The 11,266-nt window shown below is 27.9% G+C and overlaps 2 protein-coding genes across 4 annotated transcripts; one reads left to right on the top strand and one right to left on the bottom strand.

The window, feature by feature from the left end:
- Positions 1 to 295: 295 nt before the first annotated feature.
- Gcl (germ cell-less) lies at positions 296 to 4,878 on the bottom strand. Of its 2 annotated transcripts, none has more exons than XM_072898382.1 (8): positions 4,502 to 4,878; positions 4,217 to 4,340; positions 3,465 to 3,561; positions 2,975 to 3,344; positions 2,597 to 2,866; positions 2,298 to 2,516; positions 2,127 to 2,217; positions 296 to 2,055 (listed from the first exon to the last, which is right to left on the bottom strand). In XM_072898382.1, exons 1-8 carry the CDS (start codon positions 4,645 to 4,647, stop codon positions 1,915 to 1,917), a joined length of 1,458 nt encoding a protein of 485 aa, XP_072754483.1. In that variant the 5' UTR covers positions 4,648 to 4,878; the 3' UTR covers positions 296 to 1,914. The 2 variants fall into 2 exon arrangements, with proteins under 2 accessions (XP_072754483.1, XP_072754484.1); XM_072898383.1 differs by having other exon boundaries at positions 296 to 2,040; positions 4,502 to 4,876.
- A 381-nt stretch (positions 4,879 to 5,259) lies between these two features.
- On the top strand, positions 5,260 to 9,379 carry Mppe (Metallophosphoesterase). Of its 2 annotated transcripts, XM_072898385.1 has the most exons (8): positions 5,260 to 5,392; positions 5,754 to 5,912; positions 6,394 to 6,603; positions 6,674 to 6,836; positions 6,932 to 7,063; positions 7,143 to 7,277; positions 7,357 to 7,588; positions 8,181 to 9,379. In XM_072898385.1, exons 2-8 carry the CDS (start codon positions 5,896 to 5,898, stop codon positions 8,351 to 8,353), a joined length of 1,062 nt encoding a protein of 353 aa, XP_072754486.1. In that variant the 5' UTR covers positions 5,260 to 5,392; positions 5,754 to 5,895; the 3' UTR covers positions 8,354 to 9,379. The 2 variants fall into 2 exon arrangements, with proteins under 2 accessions (XP_072754486.1, XP_072754485.1); XM_072898384.1 differs by having other exon boundaries at positions 5,288 to 5,912.
- Positions 9,380 to 11,266: the final 1,887 nt, after the last annotated feature.

Raw genomic sequence — 11,266 nt, 5'->3', positions numbered from 1 at the left:
TGCAAATCTTCTAATCCTTTTTTTAGCAAGAAATGCATTACAATGTCATACAAAAATTTCTCTGAAAAATATAGTTAGTATAAAATAAATATTTAAATTAGTTTATAATTTATAACAAATTAAAATAGTATAAAATAATATTCAATTCTGAAATTTAGACAAAAATCTGTTTTGATAATCATTACAAAATAATTGACAAATTAAATTGATTAATTAAATTTGAATTGCAAATATATTGAAAAGATAATTTTAAAAAGATAGGAGTGTGTGTAGGTACATGAGAAATCACATAAACTACATGTATCTATAAAATTTATTATAATTTTGCCGAAAGAACTGTCATATAATAAGAAAACCTTTTTACAAAAAAAGCATGTCTACAAAAGTTATCGTTTTATACGTATCATGAAAGTTAATTCGTTTATACGTATTAGTTTCTTTTTCGATAAATAGATATGAAAAAGGCACTAGAATATATCGAAGAAAATTTTTTACTCGGAAGACAGAAAAATGTTCGACGACTCCCTGTTTCTTATATAATGTTAATGAAACTTTCTCCATTTTCCGGCAAATAGAGAATATAAATCATGTGCAGAAACATATACACAAAATATCTCCAAGTTTTTTAAGTTTCTTATAAATATATGCATCTTTATAAGTATACATATATAAGTATACATATATAAATATATGCGCTCTTCTTGAATATATAAAAAAAAGTTGCAATAAGCCCATTTAATATTAATAATCCTTTGTGGTATGCAAATAGTTTAAATTAAAAGTTTGATGGTGCAATTAAAATAAATAGCTACAATTATTCATATAACTGTGTGCGGACATATAACTTTACTTATTTGTAATCTTCAACTTAATTAAAACGCTCAAGAGAGAATTTCAATAGACATTGTCGTAAAATTTATCTCATTGTCTTTTAATATTTTGTCTCTAGAAAATAATACGGAAATTAAATAATGTAAATTTATCAGTGAATAATATTAAAAAAGAATTGGTCATATTTTCTATTCTATTTAGAACTATTTATCACTCCAAAATTGCATATAAACTAATTATAAAAATAAATCAAGTATAAAAAAAAGTATTAAAGTATTAAAGAGAAGCAAAGAGAGAAGCAACCGAATTTTCTGAATTATGCAATGTATCTAATCTACTAAATTATCATTAATGCATTTTTATTCAGTCCAAAGAGACATGCTTAGGAATGATGAGAGGGAAAATTTAAAATTTATTATCTAATGACAGGGCTCTTGCCAGTTTTTTGGAATGACTCTCATAATTAATAAAAATCACAAATGCATCAATTATATCAAATCCAATATATATTAATATAAAAGTATATACAGAATGTTCCATTTTTACTGTGTTATCTTTGATGATTAATCAAGATGAAAAGAGAGTTAATTTTTTCTTAGCAAAATTATAAGAAATGAGTTATTTTTCACATTTCAAACTTCATAATTATGTTTATTTTATATATATAATACTTTTATATATATATATCATTGCGCAAAAATCAAAATAAAATTTTATTATAGTATATTCAAAACTAATTAAAAACATAATTTTGTTATTTATTTAATTTCTAAATTTAGAATTTTCTGTTATATTCACAACCATTAATTATACTCAATAATAACAGAATGTTTGTCGAGTCCAAAATGACAAAAGAATGTTATTAAAAGATTAATATAGTAAAAATGGACTCTGTATACCATTGCAAGAGAAAGAATTAGGTCTCTACTAAAGATCCAAATCTCTCCCTATTTAAGTGTTGTGCCAAATAGTAACATGTGCCTACGAATTTATCCAACATTCGTAATTAAATGGAATATATTACAAAGCGTCAATTGATGGAGAATTCTTTACCTTTACATAAAATGTTATATTCTTGAAATGCTAAGTATCTGAAAGTACGACGTCGGCTGATGTCTCTTCTTCCAATGAAAGTGGTGTGACTAGTTGCATGTTGACTGATATGTACAGGGGATAAGTTAATTGCTTATCCAGAGACATTATATCATGCTGGAAAGAGATGTGCTGATACAAAAATGACATATTATATCACATTCTTTATAAATTATATAAAATTGTCCTTAATGACAACTTACTTCTATATTTTTCCTCAAACGTAATCTTAGCATACCCGAATTTTGAACGTGCTTCACTTGACGTTGTTCATCCAATGAAAATAGACAGACTCTAAAATTAAAAAATTTCATATTTTTGTTATTATTTTTAATCTAATTCTTAAATCCAAACCGTGATAATTTCAAGCTTACTTTATCAGAATTTTATGTTCTTTATGATTGGCATTAATATGCTCTGCGTCCACTCTGTAATTTCTCATAATGCGTACGCTAGTTGTGTCTACACTCATTACTAAGTCTAATCCATAATGGAATGCTTTCCATCTCCAAGTATGTTCGCCTGGTTTTTCGACACATCTACCACATCGAAAGCATTCTCTTGAAAATTCTTCTTCCGTCATTTGCACTGGACTGTGTATCAGAGAAAAAATAGATAGTCTAGTTTATTTACTTCTATTTAAATTTAATTATAATCTTCATAATAAACCTACCCTTTGTCTAGATTTGCATCAACTCTTAATAAGTGATGCCACTGTTCTCTATAAGCATTGTACAGCCAATCTGGTGGTATTAAATTATCATTATACAATATCTTGTCATCCTGTTCGTGTAAAAGCAAATATTTCATCTTTAGTGCCTTAAAGGGTGCTGCGTACTCTTTGCCTTCATCAGTCGTCAAAAACGGTTCTGTCCATTTGTGATTTTTAAAGTAGTCGTCGATTTTCAATGTATCATCGTAATCGTGTGTATGCGCAAATAACCTACATGACAGTACAAAGCATATATACTTAAAAAGATAGTTTTATTGTTTATTCTACATCTTTTAAAATATATAAGATATTTATATATAAACACATTTATAAACTTACCATATACGTAGCATCAGATATATGCAAAATTCTGTTTGCAAGACAACTAAATCAGGGCTGGCAACTAATTCTGCCATTAAATCTGGTGTAATTTCTTTTAAAAAAGGCGGATGCTGCCATCCATAATTCAATAGATTGACTTCCAACCATCGTTTCGCAGCTGCTTTCACAGTAGGTACGCCATATGACACGGCTGCATTATAATATGGCACAACAGTCTCACTATTTGTAGTTTCTATCATAATGTCTGCACACTCGTCTATTAGGCCTTGCAATTGAAACAGAACAGATGTTGCCAAAATAGAAATAACTTCTTTTGGCTCCAAAGTGACTTCGTCTTGATAGAGCGAGCCTAACACTGTAGACAATGCTGAAACAATTGTAAATATTTTTTCTAAATGACATAGTTTGCATATTCTTAAACTTTTTATATAATATGTAAGAGTTATTGAATATTTAATTAATGATCAGAGAAAATATATATGCTTACAATTCATTGTAATGTTAGGATCTGTGATTTCTACATTAATAACTTTTTCATTAGTCTCTCTCCAAGAACCAGAAAACATACTAGCAAAGTATGGACTCTGCAAAGAAATAAATATACATTTTTTTAATATATCTTGCATTAGATAATTGGGTCATTTAATTATATAGAGTAATCAAAATTAGGTAATTGATTTGATTCAATGATAAATCCTTTTATCTCTTTCTTTCTTTCTTTCTTTCTTTCTCTCTCTCTCTCTCTCTCTCTCTCTCTCTCTCTCTCTCTCTCTCTCTATCTCTCACTCTCTGATTTGAAACTGATATTTTTTTAACATGTTGCTACAGCAATGAAAATATCTAATTGTAAACTATTAAGAAATGCACAAACTTTTATAAACAATACTTATAAAATAGAGAAAAATAACAAAGTTTTATTTTCTGTTTAACTTTAAATAATAAATTTTATTTTAACAATTAAATTTGATATTTATAATTTCAAAGATATTTAACATGGAAAAATTTAAAAAAAAAACTGTACTAATAAAATAAGTAATAAAGTAAATAATAAAATATTATATTAAATATTTGTTAAGCAAAAGTATAAGTACGTGACAAAATTATCAAAGAATCTATTATTGGAATGTAATATATGTGGAAGGGAGATGAAAGGGGACATATACACAAATACTATGTGTTGTGTTTTGTGTCGTATCGTGGTGGATATTTTAGGAGTGTGCTCGTCTGTGTGAGTCATACCTGACTAATATAAACTTTATGTAATCTCCATGCTTTTCCGAGTATGAGGACAGTTATGTCACTGCCTTTCTCTTCTTGGAATAGAGTCTTATATATGTACTGTGCCGTCGTGAGCAATTTTCTCCTGTGAACGGGACATTCAAGCATGTAAAACATCATAAATACTTAGGAAAATATTAATGATATTCATCAAGTTAAATACAGTCTCGCGCGAGAATGACAGGCAAGGGATGACAATATCGCAGAATAAAGAAATACTTATCAAGAAAATGACCAAGCTCTTACTTTTTCGGTGTATGCATCGTTCGTTCGATGTATTCGGACTCAGAATCGCAGTCATATTCCTCGATGTACTTGCGCTTGCAGCCCCGATACACGTTGTGGACGGCCGTGTTGGACATCAACGCGATTCTGCTCGCGTAGCTACCCATCCTTGCGCCAGGAATTTCTCTCACGAGCTCGCGCGTACCCGTTAAAAATTACACTCTTTTTTTTTCCAACGTTGTCGCGGTCCTTTTCCAGAGCCTCGAAAGGAGGCCGTCGAGCGCGTAGGTGTACTGGTGGATGGGCGGAAGCCGAGAGCGAGCCGCGAACGACGCATGTAAACATTTAACATATGTAGCGAATCAGGGCTGGCACCTACCTACGGGGGCCGGGGGGGCCCCAAAACGAGATATCAAGCATGTGCGTTTGACATTGGCAACAAGATTATCGTGATTGATATTTGATATTATTTTATTTTATGGCAAAATGTAAGACATGCATTCGACTCTAGGATTTAATCGCACGAAATAAAAATTGATGTTTCTCGATATATATATCAGCACAACTAAAATTAGAAAACTCGTCGGATATGTGAATAAATGAAATACTTAAGCTTTGCCGCCGAATAATGTTGAAATAAAAAATTTAAAATACGAGAAACCTCTGATACAATTTGTGATTATCAATCGAATCGGGGAAATTGAAAGGCTTTGGTAGAATTACTTTGGACCACCCTATATATATATATATATATATATATATCTGAATAGTTGACATTTTGTCTATTTTTATTGTCGTACAGTGTACTGTGTATATACATATACATATATAGGTTGTTTTAAATGCAATTATGATGCATCCTCATTTGTGTTGAATATTTTGCGTTTTTAATTATTTTATTGAATTAAACGCGTAAGTTTATTTTTATAGATCTCAGGGATCAATAGTGATACGATAGCGAATAGAGAGTTATGTTCCAAGTCTGGGTACACTTCGTATAATCGCATTACCTCTTATCAGAAAAGAATTAACCTAAAAAACGAATAGAATAGAAGTTAAGTGGACCACTTTAATGGAATTGATTGAAAAAAATATGTAATTTTATTGCAAAGACAAGAAAGATAATATAAACAATTCTTGAAATCAATAAACGTCAAGATGTGCTAGATAACTTTTTAGAATTGAAAATAATCTTAAACAAAGAGAAATATTGCATTTTATCCCTCGTATACAAAATCTACAATTATATGTGTCAAATAACATAACTTAATAGGTTGAAGGTACTTAAGAAAAAATCGCACTGTGCCAACAACCCGAGCGTTAATGAATCAAATAATGTTATCAGTAATATATCAATGAATGAATTGAAGATTTAATTTTATACACAACGTCGTATAATGCTGTGAATCACAGAGATGTTACGGCGAAATAGGTAATTATTTAATATAAATATTAATAATTATATTGTCCTATGAAACCACATTATTGTCGACACTAAATTATTTTTGAATCATTTTAAAGTGTTACACAAAAAAATAGAAAGTGTTCTAAATTAAGATTATTAATAAAATTGTTAAATAAAATAAGAAACTTGTCAATATAATTTTGCAACAAATTATTGATAATTATAAAGAAATATATTAAAAACAAATAAATTGTTTTATAATTGTCTTCAAAATTCAGAATATTAACTGATATATATTTCATATATAGAGTTGATAAAATAGAGTATAACTGTAATAAATGATCTGATATATTGAACCAATAAAATAGAACATAGATGTAATAATCGAGTCTGTATAATAATTGGTATCTTTGATTTTTCATGAAAACTATAGAATTATTTTCTAAAGTAATATATATTATGAAAAAGTGAAAAAATTATGAAATAATTAATAAATTATATCAAACAGGTTGAAACATAGAATAATATCTATCGGTTTTATCATTCTTGCGACAATATTTTACAATGAATTTCTTGTATATGAAGTACAAAAATTTAAATGGGCTATGCGCGAGTGTTCCGAATGTGTCAAGGTTCTTCTCGTCGCAGACCCGCAAATACTCGGGGAAAAATATGAGAATTATTTTGGCTCATGGATAGCGAGATGGGACAGCGACAGGTATGATTCTATTTTATTGATGTTAATTTGATTTACTTCTGTTGTTCTAAAACTTTTATTGTTCTTTCAGATACTTGGAGAAGACTTTCTCGAGAGCGGTAAAATATTCTCAACCACACGTTATTGCCTTTCTTGGTGATCTTATGGACGAAGGTCATATATCTAATACAGAAGATTTTGAAAGGTATAAAAGGAGATTGGATTCAATATTTTCAACGCCGGAAGACATCATGGTATTTACTTTGGTTACATAATGTCTTTTCTCTTTTTTTATAAAAAGTTTGTGTTTTATTGCTAGTGGTTTATTTTATTTATTTACTTTTTTTAGAAAATTTATTTACCAGGTGATAATGATATTGGAGGTGAGGATGATCTTGTTTCTCCCAACATCCATAAAAGATTCAATTTTGCATATACTCAGCCAGATACATTAGTTTACAAAACTGTTACTTTTTTCAAGGTAAATCTGAAACTTTTACTTATTTATATCTTTGCACATTTAACAAGGAATAAATATGTGTGTACGTATTTTATTATAGGTAAATAGATTGACGCGTACAATGCCAGAAGCACCAAAAGATGCATTTCTTAATGATTACGCAGAAAGAAATACAACCAATGTTATTCTTAGTCATATGCCTTTGTTGTTTATGCCTGGTAGCTTTGTGCAAAATGTATGTATAATATACGTTAAAAAGAAAAAAGTTTATATACATTTTTTAATTATTTATACTGCATCACTATTTGTTATAGGTAATCAAAGAGTTATCACCGCAAGTGATTTTTACCGCACACGAGCATAAAGCCATGCATGTAAGTTTAGACACGGCAACAGATCAGTTGAGCGAGATTTGGATTCTCCCGCCATACGAAACGCCTCTATATCAATTGAGAATGGATGTAGGGGATATTCATGAAGTACAAATACCGACCTGTTCTTACAGAATGGGCACACCACATATGGGTTATGGACTCGCTTATATAGGTATAAAGTTAATTTTTTCTAGGATATTGACAAGTAATTTTATATATATATACAGGGTGTCCCTAAATTGGCGGATCAACTCTCGTGGGTAGATAGAGCGTGTTAAACTAAAGAGAAAAATCTTATATCATTTTGCTAAATTCGCAATAATTAATGAGATATAAATTAATAAAGATCGGCCAATACGTGCTAGGATAAGCGCGCGGCGCGAAGAAGCCTCCTACTTGTTACTAGATACTAGGCGCGCGACAAGACAGCAGGCAGAGCGCTCTACAAAGGACATACAAAGGATGTACAAAGGGCGTACTAAAAAGAGACACGTACATCGCTCTGCGTTTATATCTTGCCTAGTATCAAGTAACAACTGGAAGGTTTCTTCACGCCGCGCGCTTATACTGGCACGGATTGGTCGATCTTTATTAATTTATATCTCATTAATTATTGCGAATTTAGCAAAATGATATAAGATTTTTTTCTTCAGTTTAACATGCTCTATCTACCCACGAGAGTTGATCCGCCAATTCGGGGACACCCTGTATATATATATATATATATATATATATATATATATATATGTATGTATATATTGCAGATACTCAAGAGAAAACCGTCGAGTTCACAATTTTATGGCTACCAGGCAGATTTCCGCAGCTATGTGCTTACATATTTATTATTATATTGGTCATTGTACTTGCCGCTTGTTCTTTCGTCTCAGGTTGCTGCGTGAAAAGCTATGCAACTTACAGTCGTATACCTTCCGTATAGAGTAGCGTACAATCAAAAGTACTTATCACGCTTAAATGGTGAATTAATATTTGGCGTACATTAGATACAATGATCCGTCCAGAAAATATGGTTTCTTTTTACCGTCTATGTTAAGTTTGTCCGAGCAAAATGAGGCTACATATAATGATTTTTTTATTAGTTACTACTTTAAAATAAGTAAAAGATCAGAGTATGACAGTTCTAAAATTTATTTTTATTAGATTTATGTTTTCTGTATAATCTTTTAAGTTTCTGAAGTAAGGAAGTAAGGTAGTTTAGGAAATTTTTTTCCTGAAACTTTCTGCAATTACTTATGTCGAGATTATATCCGTCTTAATAATCGTATTCGCCATGCAACTGAACAATATGGTGTAATGCCAAACTTATAATACTCACTCACAATCGGTAACAGTGCCAGTTTTAGGAATATAACAATGCGCTCCTTGAGTAATGTATGAATTATTAATTCAAATAATTTGAGAATATTTTTTAGATTTATTAAAAGAAATTGCATAAATTGCAAATACTGAACTTATTTCTTATAAAAATGTTTAGTACAAGTGGAGTGTATGTTATGTTTGTCCTAATTTGGACGTCCTAAATTGGCTATTTATTTACTTAAATTCTAAAGCCACCATACCACAAAAAGTATTATATATGTGTACATAGTGATATTTTTCTTAAAATACCTCTATTGTTTTATTATGAAATTTTTGTGTTTAAACACAATGCCAAACTTTGAGAAGACTTTTGCCACTGTCATTCAATCAAAAATAATTTTTCCCATATTAAGTGATATAAAAAGAAATGTAATATTATTCGTAATTATTAAATTTTGTCATGCAATGCCAAGAAAATAATATAAAAGTCCGTCGATTGTACTTTCTTTTAGTTGAAAAGATAAGAGATTTTATCGTATCATATATACATGTTATAAGATTTAGAAATATAAGAAAGAATTGTTGAGCAAGAGTTTGTTTTAGATGTAGATCAATTTATATTTCTCTGCGAATCTATATACATCTTTGCCTGAAATAAATGTTAAATGTTGAAACAAATTTGTTGCTATAAATTTTTATATATAAAAATAATTTTCATTAAAATATGTATGATCTTTACACCCTTATTTTATTGAATTTTAATGACAAATTTAACAGATTTATATTTATATATATATCATAAATATATATGTACTATATATATATTTTTTGAAAAAAATTCTTGTACATTCATGTTACACATGTATATTTTATATTAATACGCCCACATATATTTAAAGCAAAGAGAAGCCTGAAAGGAGCCATGCCACCGTTTTTTCATAGGATGTTTTTTCCTTACAATACGCTAGCGCCAATTGACGTTATCCATTTTAGAGCGAGCGGAACTACATCACATCTGCAGACGCATATGAAAAAGAATTTTGGCCTCATTCACGACAAAGGAATCGTAACAAAATATTGTCGCTATGTCGATTCATCTTTATTGTAATTTATTTTACGAATACGTATTTAATTCCGGAATTCGTAAATACATCAATTTAATTAAAATCAAATCATAAAATTTGTAATATTTTACGCGATATTCTGCAATATCAAAGGCAATTGTTAAATTTCATGAATAAGAAATTATTTAATCAGCTTAAATCGAAACTTTATATTTTTATTTGATATTTTTAATATTTAAAAGAATTAATGATATTTGTAATATTTGTAAAGCTTGAAATACATAAAATTTTTCAAATTTATCAATGACACTTTGATATGAAAATACAAGCAATTAAATTAATAATAAATATATAAAAAATATATACTTTGAAAACAAATATGTTAATTTAACATTATATTGTTATTATACGTGTTCTTTTGGTAATTTTTCGTGTAATTTACAATAGAATATATTTCATACAATTTACAATTATAAATACAATTTTACACAAAACAATCATACATAAATTACAATTACAATTACAATATTAGATTACAATTAAAATAGAATTCTAATTATAGTACAATTTACAAACTGATGATACATCAGTATCAAATAAATATATTCGATTTATCTAAGTATTCTTAATACTATGAATAATTTATTGTAATACTGATAACAATAATTGATCTTAACATTATATAACTTATATATATATATATATATATATATATATATATATATATATATATATGTATGTAATATTTTTCACTTTAAAAATAAAATATATCAATCGTTTTTCTTGAACATTTATAATTAAACAATTTCATACCAAAGTGTCATTGATAAGTTTGGGAAATTTTATGTATTTCAAGCTTTACAAATATTACTAATTCTTGATATTAAAAATATTAAATAAAAATGTGAAGTTTCGATTTAAGTTGATTAAATAATTTCTTATTCATTCATGAAATTTAACAATTGCCTTTGATATTGCAGAATAGCGTAAAATATTACAAATGTTATGATTTGATTATAATTAAATTGAAAATAATTTTTAAAATTTTTCTAAAAATTATTTTAATTTTTTTGAAATTAATTTTAATTTTTTCAACTTTCTTAATAACAAATTTAGTTTAATTTTTTAAAATAATTTTTATTTAATTTTTTAAGCTTTTCTAAACATAAATTTAAGTTTAATTTTATTTATATTTTAATTTTATTTCTAGCTTTCTTAATATCTTAATAATTCCTAAAACTACTGAAAAAGTCTTAATGAGCTTAATAGATCTAACAACTTTATTTGCTAAGCTAAGTCGGAGGAAGCGATCCCAGCGAATTGTATTTTATAATAGAAATATCATAAAAATAATTTAATAATTATGTATATAAATATTATAATAATATAATTTTTATATTATATATATTTATATAATTACATTTTTATTTTATTTTATTTATTATTTTCATCACAGGATTATCCATATA

This window comes from Anoplolepis gracilipes, chromosome 8 (genome assembly GCF_047496725.1).
Source record: "Anoplolepis gracilipes chromosome 8, ASM4749672v1, whole genome shotgun sequence".
NCBI lineage: Eukaryota > Metazoa > Arthropoda > Insecta > Hymenoptera > Formicidae > Anoplolepis > Anoplolepis gracilipes.
Note: the sequence above shows the minus strand (reverse complement) of the source record. Positions and strands in the feature narration are given on the sequence as shown.

Excerpts from the sequence above, each read along its gene's own strand:
- Gcl (XM_072898382.1), bottom strand. The coding sequence starts at position 4,647 with ATGGGTAGCTACGCGAGCAGAATCGCGTTGATGTCCAACACGGCCGTC. Across the intron at positions 3,345-3,464 it reads TCCTAACATTACAATGAATT|CATTGTCTACAGTGTTAGGC; the intron begins GTAAGCATATAT and ends CAATTGTTTCAG. Across the intron at positions 2,867-2,974 it reads TATCTGATGCTACGTATATG|GTTATTTGCGCATACACACG; the intron begins GTAAGTTTATAA and ends ACTGTCATGTAG.
- Mppe (XM_072898385.1), top strand. Across the intron at positions 6,604-6,673 it reads GCGAGATGGGACAGCGACAG|ATACTTGGAGAAGACTTTCT; the intron begins GTATGATTCTAT and ends TTGTTCTTTCAG. Across the intron at positions 7,589-8,180 it reads TTATGGACTCGCTTATATAG|ATACTCAAGAGAAAACCGTC; the intron begins GTATAAAGTTAA and ends TATATATTGCAG.